Raw genomic sequence first — 22986 nt, forward strand, 5'->3', positions numbered from 1 at the left:
CTGGGCTGTATTTTTTTTTAACATTTCCTTTAAGTAATTTTGTGTGTAAGACATTTACACAAAAGCCAAAATGGAGCTGCAGGTCATGGTACTTTTGTGTAGCTTTTCCTGAGAATGGCAACAAACTGCAAAAGGGGAACCCTCCTGGAGGAGAACACCACAAATGTGTTTGAGAATTAAGTCAAAACAGCGAGAAAACTTAATAGTACAGAAACATTTGATACTTGTTTGCAAGATTCTTGAGCACAGTTACAAAAGAAGGAAGAGATTGTCAACTGGGGAGGTTTAATGGTTTATGAGCCAAGCCTGGCAATGGCTGTAAATATATTAAGTTACTAAATTATAAAACTGATCTAAAAACTTTTAAATCATGCAGTGAGAATCTTTTTTTTTTCTCCTAGCCAAGACACGAATCATTGTGACATTTAGATTAAAAATCCAAATTTTAAAAAAATACAATCTTACTGAGATAAGAGTCCTCTGCTGAGTCTTACACCCAGGTTTGCCATGGTCTGACATTTGACAGGCTGCTGTAATTGACAGTTTACTAATCTGCTGAGCATGATGAGCTCTGAGGTCCCACTCTATAGAGAGGTCATCCTTCAAAACCTGGCAGCAGGATCAATGATTCTGGCAGGATTCACGTTGTGATTTTGCTGCAATAGTGATCAGTGCTTTCTGAGTTTTCCCAAAACATGAATCTCTGGAGTGGAGCTATGGTGCAAGATCAGTGGTTTATAGTGCTGTTTATTTTACAAAAAGCAATTTTATGCTTTCAAGGTCAGGTATAAAAAAAAAACCCAAAACATATGTCAATAGAGTCCAGTTTTTTTCCTTTCACTGAAATCAACTGTAGTGAGGAGGGACTGGAGCTGTTTGATGTGGTCCTGATATCCTTAAAATTGTTTTGTATGCTAAAGCTAAAGAGGGTCAGAACTGTGTAAAAATAAGATGATATTTTGTTACTTTATTTTGGAAGTTCTGTCTCCCCAGTAGATAAAAATTTGGCTGCGAGTTGTTCACGTTCTCCATCACAGTAGCCTTTCAAATGTTTAACAATGGATTATAGGTATTGGGGTTTTCATGTAGTCCCAGTTTGTGACTTACTACCTCTTAAAAGATTTCTTAAGTGACTGGACAGCATTTTAAAACTATAAGGACTGGATGGCAGAAAAAAATGGCAAAACCCCACTTTCTTACACCCTTCAAATTCACATGTGACTAAAAAGTCAACTTTTGTGGTCTTTTGTGTGGATTGATGTTACAATGCTATTTTAAAGAGGTTCTGTGTCAAAGTACAAACATATGCTCGTTATTAGTCAGGACTAAACTACTCCGAATTACATTGTACTGCAATTTTGTAATCACATAGGTATGATTTTGTTCCAAAGAGTTATTGAGTAATGTAGCTTTTAAAATGTTATATTCTAGCTTGCCAGTGTAACGGCCACAGCACCTGCATCAACAGCAATGTCTGCGATCAGTGTAAAAACCTCACAACAGGAAAACAGTGTGAGACGTGCATGCCAGGATATTATGGCGATCCCACAAATGGAGGACAGTGCACAGGTAAGTCCTTCTCCTGGGAGGAAAGAGAAAAATACCAAAATGACATTGCTGTTCAATGTTTACTTTACCCATTGCTGAACTGGAGGATTCTCCTTGAAGTGAAAGAGGGAATGAAGTCCAGTAACCCAGATAGGTTTTGTATATTGCTGTAGGGCTGCTTTTTTGCTTCCATGGATGGTTTTAAAGTTGACAGTTAACTCCTTCCCATAGAAATAAATGGAAGAAGTAGGAATATATTCAATATGAAAACTCACTAAGGTAGTTGACTTTGAACCTAGGAGGGTGCTAGAAAGTTTAGTCCCATTCTCCATTACTGATGTTTCTTTAACAGAACCTTTGCTTCTTAAGGTTTATTTATTCATTTAAAGGGTTTGTTTGTTCCTCAGCACTAGGTAGGCAATGCATAAAGCTTCCCATCTGGTAAACTCAGGCACAATATGTAAAAATTGTGTTCAAGGGGATGGAAAGATTAATGTCTACCCCTATTGACAATGGAATGTTTTGCTGGTGCTTTATGATGCTTTAAATAATTCTTAATAGTTCTCTTTTTTTCCTGAAGTTGAAAAAATGTTCTTTTGCTGTCTGTATCACCTTTATGGCAAAATGATGTATTCATACAGCTTTTATTCTTCAGGGATACATTAGCTATCAACTGAATAAGCATTCCATCACCTTTAGTGAAATATGCGTGGTGCAATAATGACTAAAATCAATTTATAAGTCCAGTAACATTATAAATTTTACAACTTGTTTTTTCAAACCTAGTCTGTAAGAGCGCATATTTTTATTGGTAGACATGATTTTAACAGGAGCTATTTTGACTAAGGAATGGTTTAAAAAATAAAAATGATAATTATTTTGAGGCTTTATCTGCATCAGTATATTGTATTCTGCAGTATAAAGCCCATAATAAATATGTTTATATCTTCAGGATATTTTGAAAAATTGAGTCATTGTGAACCGTTAGATTTTCTTCAGTATCATGATTACTGTCATAGAGGTGCCCAAATTGTGGGCCAGAGATTTCTGCAGGAAAAAATAGCAGTGATCCATAGATAAGTCACATCAATGTTACTGGGATAGAAGTGGAGTTTGTGAATATAGTTGGGATCGGGCACTGTACAAACATAAAGAAAGAAAGTGACATTTCTGGTTTGGGTTTTTTTTTTCCTCCTTCAATCTGGTAATGCTTTTGGTAAAACAGAAAAAAAATTCTGCATGGTTGCAAATTAAAATAGAAGCTTATGGAAAAAAATATAAGTGGAAGAAAGGACAACCCAGCTAGGAGCTGAGCTTATGTGTGACTGAAATAAAGAGAAAATAAGACAGGAAATTATATGAAATAGCCAATCAAAGGACAAAAAAAATCATGAAGCCAGTCATCCTTATTGTTCTACCTTGTGTCACTTTGCTGCTGCCAACTGAGTTTCTGGCTAGACCTTTCTAACTTTTCTTTTATACTAAGACTAAGCCTTCTGTATGAGGTCTGCCTGAGCATGTGGTGCATTTTTTCCTCAGAGCTCCTGAGTAATTTCTGTGCGGATCCATACTGAAAACTTTTTAAAGGAATGACAAGATAATGAGTATAACTCTTAAAGTACATCTCTAATACTGTAATATTCTTCATATATCAAGTTGCTATAGTTACAAGGGCATAACTTGGTTATGAATTGGAGAGCAGTCAAAGCTGGGAAAAGAGGTTGTACTTGATCTCTGCAGTGGAGAGGTAAAGTGGTGTACACTGGGAGAAAAACTAAGAATTACTTTCCTAACATTCTTATGACATAGAATATTCTTTTCAGAGTGTCCTGACAAAAGTAATTATGTATTCAGTGCACATATTATGTTTTCTGCTGTCATGATATATGTACTTATATGTAAAATATGACCTCCAACTTATTTTGACTGTCAGTGATGCAGATTAAATGATTTGCAAGAAAACCTGCCTTTTCTTTTATAGGCTGGATTAGCCTGTGTTGTTACTTATATCCCTGATGATCTTGAAAAGAAGGAGAAGGAGATGTATAGCAAGCTTTGTAGTCCTGGGAAAACTTTTTTTTCCCCCTTAACTATGTTAATAGTTTCCTAAATCCTTTCTGGTTATAATTCTAGGAGGTCATTCAAAAAGCTGTGAAAGAAGTTGACTCTCCACCTCTGAGTGACCAATTCTGTTCTGACCTTTGTCCAGGGATGGAAAAATTCTGTACTAATATAATTTATTTTTTTTCCTACTTTGGTAATAATGATGGCTTTATAACTGTCATCAAATAACTGATACATTCGTAGTGGTATTGCATCGTGTTATGCTATCGAATTACTATGGAATGAGTAACAGTTGTTATAGGAAAAAGATATAATTCGTGTTTCAAAAGGTTTTGAATAGTTGTGATTAAAGAATGGATAAAAAAATTGACTTTTCTGTATTTTCACTCACTATAATTGCTGACATTTCAATAGCTTTGAAACAGATTTAAGGACTTGCTTTGCATCCTGATATGATGCAGGCTTAATAAATGTGACAAACCTCAAAGAAGGAAAAAGAAAAGATGGAGGCATAATAACAGGCTTCAAATGCATGAAGGGAAGCTGAAAATGGAGAATGATGATAAAATGCCTCCCCCCGCCCTCCCATTTTGGTTGAGGAGGAAGTAATGGTGCTAGACTGCAACAAGAAAGATTAAGGTGGAATACAAGCAAAATTTTCTACTGAATAAACTGTAAAATAGATTACCTAAAGATGTTAAGAAATCTGCATTATCACACTATATTTTTCAAATTTTCAAACATCTCTAGCTTTGGAAATGGGCAGTGGTGTAGCTGATTCCACGTGTCTTTCTCCAGTCCTAATTTTCAATAGAGTTTTGGGAGTCTGAAATATAGAAAGCAGGGATTTACTGGGTGAAGATAAAGTATTCCAATTATATAAGAAAATGATCTATATGTAGCCAAATGGCTATGGATATTTACCATACTATGAGTCCTGAATGTTACCAAGATGTTACTAAGTTTCATGCTACTTATTTTTAAATCTGTAGCATTTTTGTTATTGTGGAGTTAAAAAGCTTTCCATCTTATGAAGGTTTACTCTGTAACTGGCACTATGGTTTATTTTTGTGTCAGAAGGGTGTATGTTGCTTGCTGATGGGCAGTAATTTGACAATGATCATATTTTTTATAAATAATTGTTATTCTTTTCCTTCTTAAAATAACCATTCCTAATACCAATTACTCATTTAAATTCTGTTAGTTGAAGTCTCTTTTCAATACAGAGAATGAGAGTTAGAGTTTGTATTCTGGGTGTAAAAATGGACTTTATATTCAGTAGGCCTAAGATGTGCCTTGCAGTAAAGATGTGTGTACTCCTTCAGTTCTTTGACATTTCATTGTACTAATATATAGTTTGAATTATTTTATATTTGATTCATTGCTGTATTCTATACAAAAATCAGTAATAAATTGCAGAAGTGTTTTTGGAAGTTAAAGGAAGTTCTGTGACTATAATTTATTACAGTTTTCTGTTCTTACACTAATTAAAAATGATTTCAGGTAGTCTGTGGTTTCAAATCGGTAGCCATAATAGAAAATTAATTTAATTTCTTACCTTAAATTATGAAATAGTTTTAGTCATTCAAAATACCTTGCATTTCTTCTTGGAAATAAATGATAGTGCACAATCATTTGTGGAAGTCCAGACCCAGGACACATGCTTAAGACTTGTAATCTAAGACCCCTGTATGGCAAAGAAAAGTGTGAAGCCATAGTACCACACGAAGTTAAAGCATCCTTTTTAGGAGTTATCTCAATGTGCAAGAAAATAAGAGGGAAGGCAGAGGTGAGTTCTGAACAAGAGGGAGTGCTCTAGCAAGAGGCAGATTTGGGGTTCCAGACCAAACAAACCCATGAGCAGCCCTTGGAGTTTTAAATGCAGTGCTGTCAGTCTGTGACAGAAATATTTAAGGACTCAAATCCTCTAGTGAGCAGAATAAGGCACATTCACACTCTGTTGTGGTGTAGCTTAGACAAGAGATGCACAGCTCAGCCTTGTGTGTTTCTGAGCAGGAGAAGCTGTTGAGATATGGGACACCTGGGAAGCCTTTTAGCTTGAAGTGTTGAAGACTTTGAGGACAGATATTCCAAATCACTTTAATTTTTTTCTAAATTTTGGTTGAGTCCCATTTGAGGTACAATTTGGAAGGCATGAATATCAAAATTCAGTAATAGAAAATGCATCATTAAATATTAGTTTATTTTGGAAACAAAACAGCTTTGACTGTAGATGGGAGCAGGTCCTGGCTTGCTGTCCTGGTGGCTTCTCTTAGTGTTTTGTTTTCTTCAAGGTCATATTCTGTTATGTACTGCATGTCCGGGAAATATACAGTTTTTTAATAGAAATTCTATAGAAATTCTGATAGAAAAAATAGAGTTATATATGTACTACAGATTGCAGCATAAAACAGTTATGGGAAGATTGCTTGGAACAATTTTGTGTCATTTTAGCAACATTTTTTAGCATTGATTTCAAACTTATTAATCATCTAGTTGTTGTTAGTGTTAAAAAAATTGCTCTAGCTGCTTATCATCTTGTCATTTTCTTTATGCATGGTATTTTCAAAAAAATTATTCTTAAAATTTATGAGATACCGGGAAAAAATTCTTTACAGTAACTTTTGATACACACAAGGAATATATAATACATTTAATAATAATATAACATAAGCATTTTGCTGTATTGCCATTTTTTTCATAAAATGATAACATCCCAAATAGTGTTCAGTTTTCCCATAATTGTAATGCCAGTGCTGTTGCTTTTGCAGTCGGAGGAAAAGTGTGAGTACCAGCACAGCAGGAACATTGTGTTTTAGCTTGCACTGATTGTCCTCTGAGCAGACTTAAAGGCTAAGTGTCTAAGACACTGATGACCATCCTGCAAAAGCCTCTGACCAGACAGCCTGTTGGGGTGGAGTTTCTTTAAGTAAGTCTGCAGCGTTTCTATTGCCTCGAGAGATCTGTGGCCTTCTCTGCTATCTCACATTGGACATTTCTAATGCTTCCCCCCAAATTTGGTTTGTAATGATCTTGTTTGACAATGTGAAGTTAATTTTTTACTGGAAACATTAATTTTTTTTTTACCAGAACTTCAAATTATTGTTAAAAGTGAACCTGTTAGCAGTGAGTATAAACTATGTGTGCATCAGCCAGTAGCACCCACAGCAGCCAGGTGAGAGGTGACTTTTTTTCCTCCAGTACATAGAGAGTAGGACAGAATAAATTTAATCTTTTTTTCTTTTAAAGTATCTGTCCCTGTAAAAGCATTTCTTTTGTGGTGTCATTGTGTAACTTGGTACTTTTCACCTATATTTTTATACATGTGTTCACCTATATTTTTATATATGTGTGTACATACATCTGTGTCTTCCACATAAACTTTGACATCTACACATTAGCCATCCAACTTACATATGCCTCAAGAGATTAAAAAGAAATGAGATGGGTATATTTGTTATTTTTGTGTTGCTTAAAATAATAAAAAATAACACTTACTAGTGACTTGTTGACACCTAAGTTGTATCTGAAGTAACAGGAGGGTAGTCCATGGTGTTCAAATCTTGCTGTTTAGAAAATGTGATTATTCTGCTGAGTAACTGACAACTGAGACGTGGGGGTTTGAGAGAAGAGGCCAAGGATGGCACAAGTCATTACTTCTTTTGTCTACAAAAGAGAGATGTGAGAAAGATGTTAAACTCATCATGGCAGCAAATTGAAAATGGTCTCCTTGGATTTTAGGTTCTGTCTAGCTTTGAAAGATGCCTAATTGGTAGCTTTACAGTTTGTTTTCTCTGGCACTATTTCTGCCTACCTATTCAGCTGTAGCAACCTTTATAGCATTTTTTTTTTTGTCATGATACTCCATGGAGGAGCTGATACTGATTTCCTTCCTTTCCTGTCTCTCCAAAACAAATACTTTTCAAAGAGGACAAGAGGAAATGGCCTCAAATTGCACCAGGGCAGGTTTAGATTGGATATTGGGAAAATTATTTTTCATTGAAAGACTTGTCAAGCACTGGGACAGGCTGCCCAGGGAAGTGGTGGGGTCACCATCTCTGTAGGTGTCCAGAAACCACGTGGATATGGCACTTGAGGATACGGATTAATGATGATCATGGTGGTGGTGTTGGGTTGATGATTGAACTTGATGATCTTAAAGGTCTTTTCCAACCTTAATGATTGTATTATTCTATGAAAGATTTTAAAAATATAGCTAGTTTAACTAGTGTACTCATTTCTTTATTTGCATTAACATTTTCTGCTTCTACAGAAAGTGGTGATGCATGTCCAGAAGCATGTTTTTCTAGCCTGTAGTAATAGTTGGTTTTAATAGCACAAAAGCAGCTGTTCCCATCTATTAATCTTCAGTGAGCAATGACCTGATGCTTTGTTCATATCACGTATTATTTAGAAACAAAAGACGGATGTTCACAATCCAAATTAATATAACATTTCTGTATAAAATGATTATATTAAGAAAACAGAAAAAATAGAATATCTAAATTTTGGCTCTCAAGCAATTAATCTTTCCTCCTGCTGAGGCTGGCAGCCATATAAAATTACTCACTGAAGTCAGGTAAATTAAAAACAAGCTGGATTACCACATTTAGTTTTTTTAATAAATAGTGTATGGAGAATAAAAAAACCACTAAGATAACTTAAACCCCCACAATTTTCTGCCTTTTTTGAAAGGATTCCTCTCTTGTAAATTTTCAAAAATGGGGAATGATGTATTCAGCTGCATGAATCTGCTGCTATTAGAAGTCATTAGCACAAGCAGAATGCTATGAGATAGAAAGTTCTGATGGGAATCACCTCCATTACTCAGAAGGCAATTTCCACCCCTGTTTGCAATGATATTTTCCTCTTCAAGATGTTTGTTCCAGTACATTTAATCCAGATTCCACCTGTGCCAGAATGCTTTTCTCCTATGTTGACCATAGAGTTCAGCACCCTTACTGCTGTGAAACTAATGAGAAGGACAAAAACCAAGCTCTATCACTATGTAGAGTTTTGTTGATTAGTTTTTAACAGAACATATTAGAGTGGTATTCAGTGCTTAACTTGATATCAGAATAGAGGTAAGTGGATAAATTCTGCTAAGGTTGTAGACAGCAGCAAATTTGGTCTTTTATCTTCTACAATACATTCCTGTTTCAAAAATGTTTCTGGTCCAAAAGCCTATATTGTTGGACAATGAGTCCTATGTAAGGTAAGACTAAGAATGAGGCCAAAAAGCTTTTAATGTCATCTGCCAGAAAAACTTAACAGAAATGTGGGAACACAATATCCTCAACTACAAGTATAAGTAGCATTTTCTTCTGCATCTTCCTAAAGTAGAATTAGGAATGAGTATAGATTGATGGGAGTTTTGACTCTCTTAGAGAATGAAATGGCAACTTGGGATAGAGTTTTTATATAGTTTTTCTGTTTAGCTGTTTTAAGGTCTGGCAGGTAGAGAATTGCATTTATGGAATTCACCAATGCAGGATCGTGCATTTGCCATTCCAGTATTAGATGTCTAAAATTTAGAGGAAATTTTATATTAGGTTAAATATTGTGTTCTGGAAGTCCTCTTTTCACAGTGACTAAGTCTATGTAGTTAAAAAGTCAAAAGCATCTCTTAGTCCCAGCACTTTGTGGTTATTCACAGAACAAAAAGGTTGTTTAGTGGATTGGAGGCCTATGGCACAAACCACAGGAGTCTATGTGAATACAGACATTTTATATAAAAATAGCTAAACGTTTATGATAGGTGAAAAAAAAATAAGAGTATGGTATTCTTTGTACTGTCTTCAGGTACTATAATATGGAACTGAATTAAGAAGAAAAAAATCTACTGTTTGCTTGTATCTTGGTTTCTAAGAAACAGTGGGTCACAAGTTCATAGCAAAACTGTGATAAGAAGCTGTAATTTAAGATTATTCAGACAAATAAAAGGTCTCATGTGCTAAATTCCAAAAGAAAATCTGATTCTGTTTATGCTATACAAAGTGAACAAAGGTTTACTTTTTTGAATGAGGAGACTGTCAAGAAATCCCATTTTGCAGTGGTACTGGTGTTTTGTTTTCTTTAATTTTTTTTCTTTTAAGAATTGAATACAGATGACACAATTTTTTGTGTGTGTTTTTTTTTTTTATAAAATACCTTATTATAGAATCAAAACACTTACTGTTAACTAAAATGCTGGAATTTTGTTTTAGTAGTAGGTAAGATCATAGCACAGTAAGCCATTCAAGAAAAGCTTCATACTGCTTTTTCAAGAGATTGTTAGAATACTCAGAATAAACACACTTTTAAGAAGACTTTTTCCCCCAAAAATGATTTGCAAATTTATTTTCCTTTGTTTAATGAACGCTGTTTATTGAACAGTGTTCAAAATAGTCTGACCACTGAGTAAATAAAATTTGCCTGTACTTGGGCTTAAGTATGAACTTAGATTAAGTTCACTCGAAATAGAATATATTTGAAATAAGTCCTGTGCTACTAAACCAGAAGTGGATTGCCACAGGAAAAACTTAATTGAGGAACTTGGCAAAAACCATATTTGAAAACATATTTAAAAATTACTGTTCCAGTTATTTTTTGACTGCCAAGCAAGATGTGCTTCTCAATATGCTGTTAATTGTTGTGCATACATATAATTTTTTTTGCTTTTTTGTAGATTAGACCTGTATTACAAAGTATGATTTCTAGAACAAGTAACTGTAAATTAAAACAAAAACCTTGAACTAAAATTAGGAACCTTTTTATAGATATATTTGTATTCCATAACCTGCTTATACTCAGAATAATCTTAGGTGAAGGACTTGGAGTTACACTTCAAGGAAAGTGTCAAGTGTCAGTAGACATTTAGATGTCTATAATTTTATGAGAGAAAAAAAAAAGAATAAACTGTTTAATGTAACATGATTAACCCCCAGAGAGACATTATTTGGGTGGCTGTGGGATTTCATAAGGTTTTGACAGGATATCTGTTCAGCATATTTAACATTTCTGATGTTTTTTCCTTGACTGCATAGAGAAGAGTTTTATAGTAAGTTAAGTTCTACCCAATCTTAAAATTCCTGACCATTAAAACTCTTTTTATTATCCTTAGCAATGATTAAAATAAATTAGTCAAATTGTCTTTTTTATAAGAGAGATTTTTTTCTTTCCATCCTGCACGACCAGTGTGTAGTCAAATCTGTAGTAACCAGTTTTATTAACTGCAGTTTTGTTCCCTAAGCCTCATGGTTACACTATGTTGCTTTGCCTAAGTGTAACTTCACTATCCAGCAAAATTAATCCTAATTTGCTCGAGTGAAAGCAAAGTAGCTTTTTTAAAATGAAAAATAAAAAGACAAGGCTTTCTCTAAGGTTTTACAAATGTACAAAGAATTCTACATATTTAATAAACTTAATCTAAACTCTTCTTTAGATCTGCTATGCAACAAAAATATCTGAACTAGTATAAAGAATAGGGACAACTTGTGGTATCTTAATCTGTTTAAATAGCAGGCATTTTGTGCTTATTCAGCATCTTTTCCTGGGAACTTAGAATTCAGGCATCATTTAATTGATCACCTTATTACTTTTACAGATATTGAAGAGAGACAGCACTTTGATTTATACTATATTCCTTTATCTCTGTGCTTATTTTATCTATTTGCAAGGATTAATGACAATTCTGTTGCTTTCACTGATGTTGGTGATCAAGTCCTCCTGCGTGCTCCTGTGTAACATAGTTTTTGACAATGATGAAGGAGTTGCTCTGCATTCTTATTTTTGTGAGGTTTTTTCGGGTTCACATGCTATAAATTTATTTTATGGGGTAAGGAATATTTATAAAATTTATTTCTGATGTACTGTCTGAACTTTATATCAGTATGTTCACCTTCATGATGAAATGTGTAAAACCATTGGTTTCCAAAAGATGTTCCTAGAGGAGATAGGCACAGCATGATTAAGGAACTATCAGCTGTCCAGAAATATACTGATTTTGTCAGGCCCTTATAAACAAACCTATTTCACCTTGTATTGAAAGACGTGCCAAGAGCTCGTGTAGCTCCTGTGTCTAGCTCAGAAGACACTAACCTGCAACTGAGGGCAGCCAGGTGTAAGTTGGAGATGACATTTTCTTAAATCAGTGTTACTTGATCCTCGGATAAGCATTTGACTACAGCCAGTCTTCTTGTCCCAAATGCAACAGAAAAAGTAGGCATTTTGTTTGTTTATAATTTCTTCCCTTTGAAATGGTCATCCTAAAGGGGTCTTGGAGAAAATAGATTTTGAGGCATCATGGAATTCATTTCTCAATTGACTGAAGATTCTCAAAAAAACTTGTAATGGCGTTTCTTTTTGATTGCAGTTGATTCTGTCTTCATTTTCTGAGTGCTAAATGCAATACATTACAATGCCAGACCACGTTAGTTATTTAAGGGGAAAAAAAGCTTGGCTTGCAGTTGAATAGATTAAAAAATCAGTCTGATTTTGTACCTCCTAATGGCTAAGAGAGGGAAATGATTTGATGACTTCTTTACATTTTATGGCTTTTTTTGTCTGATAAATTGTGGAAATCATTTCTTTTCTTTGGGCTTTTACTCTGAATGACCAAATAGACACAAATAGTTGCAATCATCAGTTGTTGACTTCAGATGTTTTTCACCTTAGATTGGAATGTTTTTTTACATTTAAAGCTGCTATGAATAATTTCTGAATGGTTTTAAATTGTTTTGCTTTCCATACTGCCTTATAATTATTTTTTGTTATAATTTAGCAAGTAATATATTCTCCTCGGGGCGGGGGGGAGGGGGAGTAGCATCCTTTTGATGAAAGGAGGTTTTGGGCCAAATTTCCAAGAAAGTCAGTAGAGAAACTGCTGTCTTTCTCAAGAAAAATTTAAAAAGACACAGTTTAATTGAAAAAAAAAGTACTAAACCTTTTAGTGTCTAAAAAAATATTAAACACTTCTTAGTTTGGATATGCAAAGATGAAGGCATCCAAAATCATCATTTTGTATTTTTGCTTTAAAAATAACTAAACATCAAAACCCACTCTTTTAGTTTTTTACTAAACCTAATAAAAGATTTAGTCTGTCAGATCTGAAATTACTTATTTTTTAATTAATTCTAATTTTCTCTTATGTTTTCATGTGAGAAATCTCTGCATCTGAGAAAACTAAGAGTAATTTAAGGAATAATATTTTACATCTTGTACACTTGTGAAAGAAAGATCTCTTTAAATGCTTAGATGCTTAAAGAACTATCCTATACATCTGATAAAGAGTTCAGTTTTTGAGTTGGACTCTCAAAATCTGCAGCTTTACCCACTGTAAAATTTGTAGGCTATTTATTTCTTAGTAATGTATTATAATTAGAAATGAAAAGAATAAATGAATGAAAAGGAAACTGATAAGTATGACACATTATCTTCTCTCCAAATAAAGTGCTCCTATTAATGTTTTCACTGGAATTTTTTAATTTAGTTAGTATAGAAGTTTCAGTTTTTCACAGAGATTACATGGAGAAAATGAAATTGGTGCTACTGTATTTCATGCGTTTACATGGAAATACTTTGGTTCAGCATTTTTTTTGACAGAAAATACTCTCCACTATGCACATTATTTCTGACTGATTCCAAAAGCAGGTTATAAAAATTCTGTACTATGGTTCAGTATTGGCATGAAAGATTCAGGCACAGCAAGACTCTTGTTAATTGTTTAAGATTCTACTCAGTTCCTAATGAGAAAAAATATCCTGTCTTTCAGTGTTGATCTTCTGTGCTGCATTTTCATTATCTGCTTGTATGAAACAGAATTATGGTTTTCCAAGCTGTCTCTATGCTGTTAGTTTCTGATGATTAAAGACAGCTTTAGTCTGATTGTTTGAGATGTATTTATTACAAATAAACAAAAAAAAATCAGTTCACTTTTCTGGATGAATGCTTTAAACACAAGGAATAATGAAATACAAGCACTGTAGAGCTATTCTACCACAGTAAAAATGGCTAAAGAACAAATATAAGCCTTGAAATTGTTTAGGTTGCCATAGGATTTGTGTTGGTGTAGCCAAACTAAATTTTGTTTTCTGCATCAGAAAATCAGCCTGTTTACTGTTTCCCAGATTTTTTTTTTTTGGCGGGGGTGTGGTTATTAGGATGAATGTCCTACTTCTGGCATGTATGTGTCAATCCAGAAGGCTAAGGAAATGACACTTGGGATTTCCAGGTTGTTTGACTGTGTGACACGGTGTTGCTTTTCAGGAAAAAGTAACTGTCTGATTAGCAGTCACCTGATCTTAGTTCACGGTTGAGTGAAATTCTCTGTGTTTTGCTATGACTATAAATTCCAGAAAAAAAGATAAAATCACATTTAGGCTTGGGTGAATTGCTTTTTTTGAATGGGAAGTGGCTGAGAAGAGCATTTCTGTAATGCCAGGTTAATGCCTTAGAGGCCAGGTTAAGCCTCTAAAATGCCAAGGAAGAGCTGAGGGCAGGCTGTGGTCTGGGACAACTGCTCAAAAAATTGTGTCTAATTTTACAGAAATGTCTGCCAGGGTGATTTGGCATACCTGTCTTTTCCAGAACAAATTTATATCCAGTATTGGTCTGGTAAAATGCTTATCTATCCTGCTTTAAATGGTACATACGTGATACAGGCTTATATATGCAATTTAGGTGGTTGGTGGTTGATTCCTGCATATTTTGCCTATGCAAATTCCCTATCTTGGTGACATAAATCCTGAAAGTACGTTTTTTCTGTTCACCTTTTTTGTATGTCTCACAGTCCTTAGTACTGTGTTAATACACATAGTTTTTTCTTTTCTGTGCTATTATGGTACTATAAAAAATAAATTGGTTTGGAGACCAAAGAAAGATAAATTGTAAGATAAACTAAGAGGGATGAAAATAAAATCAGTGATACATATATGTGCAAATTGGTCCAATGAGACTGATTTATTATGAAGGTTAATTGTGTTACTATACCATGACAGTTCCATTTTTGCATGTCCTTTCTAATAGCATTTTCTTCCTTTTTTTTTTCATACTTTTATTTTTATTGCTCATGGCTTCACAGAAGTTCTTTAGCTTGATTTTAAAGCTACTCAATTAGTGAAATTGCAAAAGTGTTATTGGGCACATCTGTCTGCTTTTACATTGCCTGTCTCAAAGGTTGAATGTGTGTATTTCCTATAAATGTAATTGTTGAATGTTCAAAGTGTATCAGGGGCTTCTAGCTAAATACACATTTCTAGAAAATTAAGTGACTAGACAGTTTTGCAATATTACTAATGTAGAAAATAGTCTCTGTAGGGCAGTTCTCATATGAGTAGACTAATGGATAATATAGGTGAACATTTACAGTGAAATTGAGCATTAAAGTGTTGGATTTAATATAAGTTTATACTTGGTATTTCTTACTTAGCCTAGTTGCGTGAGCAAGACTATATCTCTTTTTTTTTTAATGGAACTTATGCCTTGCATGTTACCAAAATTAACAAAGTAATACACCTCAGTATTTAATGCCATTGTTACAGCTTCCTTTTAAAAACATTAGCAAGGTGTCTTAAAGTAATTATCCATGTGCAGCTACTGGTTTAGCAATCTTTCATGTAAGCAAACGTATTAAAGTACGATTTGTAGTGAGATCTGTTTGAGAGAAAAATTGTGCTTGCAGCTTTGTGTTGGAGATGGGGGCTAAGCAATAAGTATTTTTAAATTCAATTGTTTAAAATGCATGCTTCATGGAAATAGTGGTGGGTATTCTTTTGTTGTCAGCATCAGCAAGAACATTCATATGCTGAGCTAGCATCTCAGAATCAATCATACTGTGGATTTATTATTAAATAAATTCTGTAGTGTTGTGATTTTCGGTATGGATTTACTCCACTGGATTGTATTTTTTCATATAATATTTCTGTTCCACTTAGAATCTGCATGTTGTACAAAAGAGTATCGTGAGCTGCTCTTTCCCTAAAATTAGAGTAGATATTGCCAGGGTGGGTTTTTTCTTGTTGTTTTCAAAGCTCTAATGACATAATTTCATTTAATATGTAAAAAAAACCCAAAATACATTTAAATTCTATATTTTAGTGATGCTTTTTATTGTAAGCAAAAGAGTATTTATTTATTTAAAATATGTAATTATTGATAACAAGTTTGCATGGTAATTAAGTGTTTAAAATAACTGTTTAAACAAAGGCATGTGTGCATAATACAAACCCATGTTGGAGATGAATGTACACAGTAGTATGGGAAGACTCTTGAAGTTGGGCTGAACTCACTGTTTCTATCCAAAGCTGCAACACAGAGTATATGGAATCATGGAATCATTTAGGCTGGAAAAGACCTCTTAAGATGATCGAGTCCACCATTAACCCAGCACTGCCAAGCCCTACACTAAACCATGTCTCCAAATGGCACATCTACCCATCTTTTAAATCCCTCCAGGGGTAGTGACTCCACCGCTTCCCTGGGCTGCCTGTTGCAATACTTGACAACCCTTTCAGTGAAGAAATTGAAGTGTGGGACCTCAAAAAATGTAGAAAATATGAATTGCATCTCTTGTGCTGAGTTCTGCCAGCTGACAGTGATTGGTACAAAATATGCTTTTAAAACTAATTCCAAGACTTGGCATATTTCTACTGGCATTAGGCTGTGAGAGATACTACCTTAGCTACAGTTTTAACTGTTGACTTACAGTACTATCAGAAGATAAACTATTCACTAAGAGTAGTTAAGCAGAGAAAACCAAGTAGAAAACCTTGAAGAAAATAGATAAAGAAGAGTATGGAAATATCAAAGTAAAGAAAGAATGTAAATCTTTTTTTATTGTGAAATCAAATGCAGCTTTAATTTAATATTTATTAATTAATAAATATACTTCATATTCAGAACTTTTAATTTCTTTTTTTGTTATTCAGACCTAGGCCAATGGAAAAAAACCCTGCAGTGAGACAAAAAGATTAATATTAATATTTTTTCCACTGAATGTACTACAGTATCGTCCTGCTTCTGCTACTGCATTTGTTTGATCACATGTATTCACATTTGCTTCAGTAACAGCAATGATAGTTTATATGTTTGGGGTTTTCTTTGGTTGCTCTCCACATAGAGAGCCATAGATAGCTAGGAATCCATTTTTCATTACAGACTTGTAAGCCTGAGATTAATTAAAATATGCGTTCATTGTTGTGAAACAAAAATTGTCCGGATGAGATTTTAAAAATGTAAATACAAAGGTGTTGTCCTTTTTCAAGGTGTTATCCAGGGAACGGTTAAATCACTAGGAAATTTCTCAATGAGAGTAATTTATCTTCATCCTTTAATAGAAGAAAATTAGCTGCTGGGCTTGTCAGAGCTAGCTGTTTCATTGACAAAGAATCCAGAAAACAAATATCTGAGACTTCTGAACTCCTCCTTTCTTCTCCTCTTCTATCCATACTGACCTTAGCACTAGAGAAGCTTCATATGTGTCATGAAAATGCAGGTGAGGTCGAGCAGCCATGTTGGTGTCTTTGGTGATGTGAATCTATCCTTTCAGTGAGAGACACCAAATTATGCACGTATCTGTTATTTGTGTGGGCTGTAAATACAGACAGGTCAGAATGTAGACAGGGGTCTGTGGGAAAATTAATTTTTTCAGATTTTTGTGTTAGGTAATGATACTCCAGAATCCTGGAAATTCCAAAGACAAAGTGTAAAACACGATGCAGTTTAAATGGAAGGAGTCTCCTGGCTGGTTCAGCTGTGAATTGCCGTGTGAGTGAGCACATAGAACACTAAAGGGGCCCCTATAGGTTCTGATTTGATTTAGATGTCCCTGGTGACAAGTACTGCGGAAAAGTTTGATTTATCCATCTTTTCATGGACTGGGTATACAAGTCATGTCTGAACTGACAAAGGAAGTGGTTTTCCACAAAGTCTCATATAGCTACATCTGTTACTTTTACTGTATAATCCATTTTTACTTCTTTTTTTTTTTTTTTCTTTTTCCTCAAGAAGGTGATAAAGATGCACAGTGTCCAAAGGCTTTTATATCTTTGAGCTTAAATAATTTTACTAAAAAAGCTACTCAAATGAAGGAAGTTTCACTTTCACATTTGTGATCTACTTCCTATTAAGTGAGCAATAATTTTGGAGTAACCAGTTAAGGTTAGGTGGCAATAGCTTCTATATTTGTCAATATATTGACACTTTTTGGAATATGATTTGGAATTCACCCTATTAGTTCCTTTATAACTTTTGTGCTGTCTTATAATGATTTGTTGCCATTAAGAGCAATTAACCGTAATCAGAATAAGCTGTTAAGGATATATTCTTTATTTTTCACTGAAAGTGTAGCAAAGATTTACACAATTAAAATTAGCTTTTGTGAAGAGGCTTTTCCAGCTTAAAGTGCCTAAATAATCATTCCATAAATGTAGAGTGGAAAACATGAATGGATTTAGGAAAACATAACTGATTATATAGTAGCAACACTTCAGTGAACACTTATTGTAGATTGTCAAGATGACAGCAAAATTGCAAAATGTAGGACTGTGTGGTAACTGTAGGTATTTCTCAGGAGTGTTGTGTTATGAAAGAGAGAAAAACATCACACATCACTATGTGCTGCATAGAAATTTCTAGTATGTGTTTCTTGCAGACACTTTGAATGCCTAACCCCTCCTTAGTAAGAATTGCTCCTTCAGCTTCAGCTGGCTATTTAATAAGCTCTGAGGGCAGAACAAACCATTGAAGACCTGACATTGACATATTCTGTCAATACTATCTTACATTTAATTGTGGTTCTATTCTGTCTATTACCTTTTTCTCTAGTTGTCTTAGGCTGTGGCAGACGGGTGAAAGTGTGTATGTGATGGGACACTCACAGAAGGATTCATTGTGTGTTATTCCTTACCAGTAGAATAAGAACATTAAAACTCAATCTCCTGTTAGCAATTCAATATTAGATTAGAAAGTCGAGAATAAAGTTTTATCTTATACAAGGTCACCACTTACTATCATATCTGTTCCCAAGCAGGACCCCATATATTAAATCTTTTATCTTAGTCATAATGAAAACTTCAATGAAAGCATAATATGATCATCAAGGTAGGTTCAGAGTTACTTTGTAATAAAGAAAGACTTTTGAGTGTACTGTGAATGTTTGCATTCTGGTATGACGAGGAGATGTACTGACACATTTCCCAGAGAGACATTATTAAGTTTTGAATGCTTGGTTGGGAAAAAAAGATGGCTGCCCAAACAAGGTAATAAATCAAATAAACATGGGAAGAAAAAACAAAAAGAAAGCTCAAGGATTGGGAGTGTGAAGGTTTGTTTTGAGGTGAGAATCTCTGAGGCAGCAAGAGTGGCAGTGAGCAGACCATTGTGGAGAGAATTACTTCAGCCACTGAGCTTAACATGGAGTACAGTAATGATGATGTTTCTTTGATTCTCCTTCTGTTCAAATTTCTGAAGCTTGTAAAGTTGCCTGTTTCTTGCTTCTATGACATTCTTGTTGTAGACTAGTAGTATTAATCCTGTTTAAATGGTTTCAAAGTTCTCTTTTTGTTTGCTTTTGTCAAAAGGAAGAATTCAAGTTATATTAGATGTTTTACCAAACATGTGTAATAATACTTTAGACATTTAAAACGAAATGAATTTCGTCATTGGTTAGGATTTCACCCTGACCAGAAAATACCTATTATTGATAATTTTTTCTCTTGTGCATTGAAACAGTAGATTTTAATGGCTATTCTCAGACTGCGGTTATTTATGGTGTGGAGGAGAGCCCTTAATGACACAGGAATAGTTGTTAGCTCTGCAGAAAATAAACTAAATGATGTGCTAGTGAAATTTCCTGAAAAAACCCTTATAATTGACATCGTAATAGATATATATTTTAAGGCAGCTTGCAGGAAATATGTTTAGGATGAAGTATTAAAATCTATGAAACTTCCTTTAGTTCTAAAGTATGATATGGGTGAAGAAATCTCACTTTTCCATTTTGATTTTACAGCTTGCACATGCAGCGGACATGCAAATATATGTCACATGCAAACAGGAAAATGCTTCTGCACAACTAAGGGAATCAAAGGAGATCAGTGTCAACTGTGAGTACAATTAAATTTAGCCCAAAGATATCGCAATTCACGACTGGTGTATAATCACTTTTCCCCCTGTTTTTGGTTTTTGTTTTGTTTTGTTTTTATTTTATGTTTGACCTGACAAATGGTCAAACAGTGGTGAATCTAGTGTTCCTTACATTTCTTAGGAAATTTCAGTATTACTTAGATTTTTGTTAAGAATTACATCACAAATACTAGTAATGTTTTGCAGATACTACAGACTTAAAAAAAAATAAGTAACGAGAAACTGGATAACTATCTGTAGTTGTCTTTTTTTTTTCTTAGGTTTTTAAAAAATTATATTAAGTAAAAAATGTATGTGAAATTGGTAATTATAGCCAGTACATTCTTATCTTGATAAGAATCTACAGTTATAAGATTTTTAGAGTTTTGGAACCTCACTAAAAGTGTACAGTGTTTCAGACGTTTCCCCACATCTTTAAAGCTAGACCAGAGGAATGTGTAGACCTGTCATGGAAAGTACAATTAGTGTATCTTGTTTTGTACTGGAATAACTTACTGTGCTTAAAGGAAGAGTTAAAATAGATAAGTAGAGCATAAAACATAGAGTACTAAGAACAATAACGTACTGAAGTGGAGCAACTTGTCAAGTAGGAGAAATAACACATTGAAGTTAATTATGAACAGCTTTAAAGATGTTTCTTTCAGTCCATTATATCCTGGTTTTCCATAGGAACCTTATTCCTTTCACAATTGTAGTTATTTTAATAGTATCTGGCAAAAAAGTTATCTTAGCAATGTTGGTTAGAACTAGGGAAAAAGCATATAAATACAGCTTATTCCTTTCCAGCAGGGAGAGGTGCCAGAAAGTTGTGTTCTGCCTGCCACAAGGCATCTGCTTTGACCAGATTTGTGAATTTGTCTTTGATACACTTAATGAACAGGCTTCAATCCTACCCTTAACGCTTTCCTTGATAAATAGGCAAGAAACAAGAATTTCTAGTGCAGAGGCTGTGTGTATATTCGTGAGAAAGCTGTGTTGGCAGGTGTACTGTTTCTGTGCCACCTCTGGGACTTTCTGTCCAGACAATTGAAGAGTCTTGGGATGAGACAGGAAATCAAGATTAGGACTAAGTGATGCATTTTTATAATGACAAAAGCTGGAGTGATAATATCTTTAAAATCTGAATTAAGTCTTCACTAAGTTTTTTTTCCCTCTTTTTGTGTCTAAACAGTCAGTTCTAGATGCTAATGAGTGGTTTGATTACCAGCATGCTGTGGACTTATATCAATGCCATTCTACCTCTTTACAAAGAATGGGAAGAAAAAACCCAGCAACTACTCCTCAACCTGAACCACAAAACCCAGTTTGTTTGCTCATAACTCCATTTCTCTATCAACTACCCTCCACTTAAGGCATTTTTTATAGACCTTTTCCCTAGTCTGTATTTTATGTACCTATGTTGTTATTGTTTTCCTTTGTCTTGTGTCCATTTCATCATTGGTTTTTCCACTCTCATATGGAATTTTGTCTCATATGCTTTAGTTGTGCTGCTCAGCTGTATCAGTCTGCTGTCCTGAGTTTGTCTGTTGTACCAAGATGCATTTACTGAACTAGAAAAGGTTTTCCCAGTTATGAATTTTCCTGGTCAGCAATTACAGCAAATCCACAAGACAGAAGAAATGGAAATTTGAATTTTGACTTTTCAAGGGTGAACCTAAAATTGCAATTGCAGACTGAAAATCCCTTATTATTTTTACACTGAAAATCCCTGTTTTTGTCACATCTGATACAATCCCCTTCTAGATTCATACATAGATAAAAGTCTTATCTGAGGCAAGCTGTGATGTTAAAGCATTTGATATTCCAAATGTTGGGAATGTTGATATGAGGTATTTTTTACTTATTCATGATGAACCCAGTCTTTGAGTTTTCAGTTTTTTGTTAAACTTTGATGTGCCGTTTACTCCATTACCTGTGATGTTTCAAGGGGAATTCCAGCAAAATCCGTAGATCTTGGTGGGTTTAGCCACTGCCTCTTATGTAACTGCCTGAAAATTTTAGCTTGCTTCTATAAGGACAGGTTACAGCCCTCAGCTAGTTCTCAAAGTGCTGGATCATTAGGTTTTTAAGGAGAACAATAAAATAAAACTCCCACTTCAACGTTAAATATATGTTGTAAATGTACTAATTTTCTGCTCTACATGTAGTAGTTATTGCCAGATCTATCAAGGATTTAAGATACTTTTTTTTTCTGTAATTCATGTTTCTGGCATCAATCATTTTTGCTGAAATTGCAGCTTTCATTTAAACAATAAGTCTAATATCAAAGCTTCAGGACATGACCCAAATGCAGTCTAATGGCTTAAACTCTCAGAAGGCACTTGAAACATTTGAGATCTAAAATTTGAAGAAAAATAAAATGTGGGGTTTGGCAGTATTGTATGTCAATCTCAGCCTTTTTGTTGATTTTTTTTTTTCCCCCTCTTTCTTTTTTTCTGCAGTAGGTTCTCTTTCTCTGCTTTCTCTGCTTTGGTATATTCAGTATATGATATGTAAAGTTCATGAGGCTCTCTGGGATCTTTCAGAGTTGCAGGCTCTCTGTAAATGAAACTACATTTTTTGTAACGATTGTTACTTCCAAACATTACATTTTATTCGGGAAATTGCCCAACTTTGTGAAGATAGAGAAGAACTAGAGTCTGAATGTCCTGTATCGTTCCTAGAAGGTAGTGTTCTTAGGAAAGAAAGGAGAATGAGGTAGTGGCTAGGGGAGCAGCTGCAAGCAACTTACAGAGGCATTTTGGTACTTTATTGTGGGTCAGTTGTGAACGTGTGAGATCTGGAGGACACTGCAATATTGGTATTGCAATGTAAAACTGGCTATGTTAGCAAGATATCTCTTGCCAGAAGCTGCATTAAAAATGATACCTGTGATTTTCTTAGGTGTTCTGTTCCCATGAAATATGCCTTTTGTCTTTTTGAGTTCAGTACTAATTATCGGGAAAACAGGAAGTGGTTTGGGCATGAGGGTTTGTCTTTCATGAGAATTAAGTAATTTTGCTCTTGGTTTCTAACTTAGGATCTTCCATAATTGACTGTATGCACATATAAATATGTCTTTTGATTTGGCAAGCTCAACAGAACCAGAATTCTCTCATCACCGGGATTCAGTTTTTTTCTAAGGTTTTTCATAGTCATTACTTCCTCTTCAGGCTACTTCCAAAAATGCAAAGTGCAGAGCAAAACTGATCTTTGTTACAACTTTTCAGACATTCTTGGCTGTAAAATAGGAATGTAGGCAGTATCCCTGTC

At 34.4% G+C, this 22986-nt stretch overlaps 1 protein-coding gene across 1 annotated transcript in view; it reads left to right on the plus strand.

The window, feature by feature from the left end:
- Positions 1–22986, plus strand: part of LOC108507930 (attractin-like protein 1) — a gene marked incomplete at its 5' end in the record, with an annotated part of 367858 nt that overhangs the window by 21614 nt on the left and 323258 nt on the right. The window contains 2 exons of the mRNA XM_017836299.1: positions 1432–1569; positions 19601–19694. Of these exons, the coding sequence (XP_017691788.1) occupies positions 1432–1569; positions 19601–19694 (232 nt within the window). The remainder of the gene's footprint in view (positions 1–1431; positions 1570–19600; positions 19695–22986) is intronic.

Source organism: Lepidothrix coronata, unplaced genomic scaffold (assembly GCF_001604755.1).
Source record: "Lepidothrix coronata isolate B3197 unplaced genomic scaffold, Lepidothrix_coronata-1.0 Scaffold275, whole genome shotgun sequence".
Taxonomy (NCBI): Eukaryota; Metazoa; Chordata; class Aves; order Passeriformes; family Pipridae; genus Lepidothrix; species Lepidothrix coronata.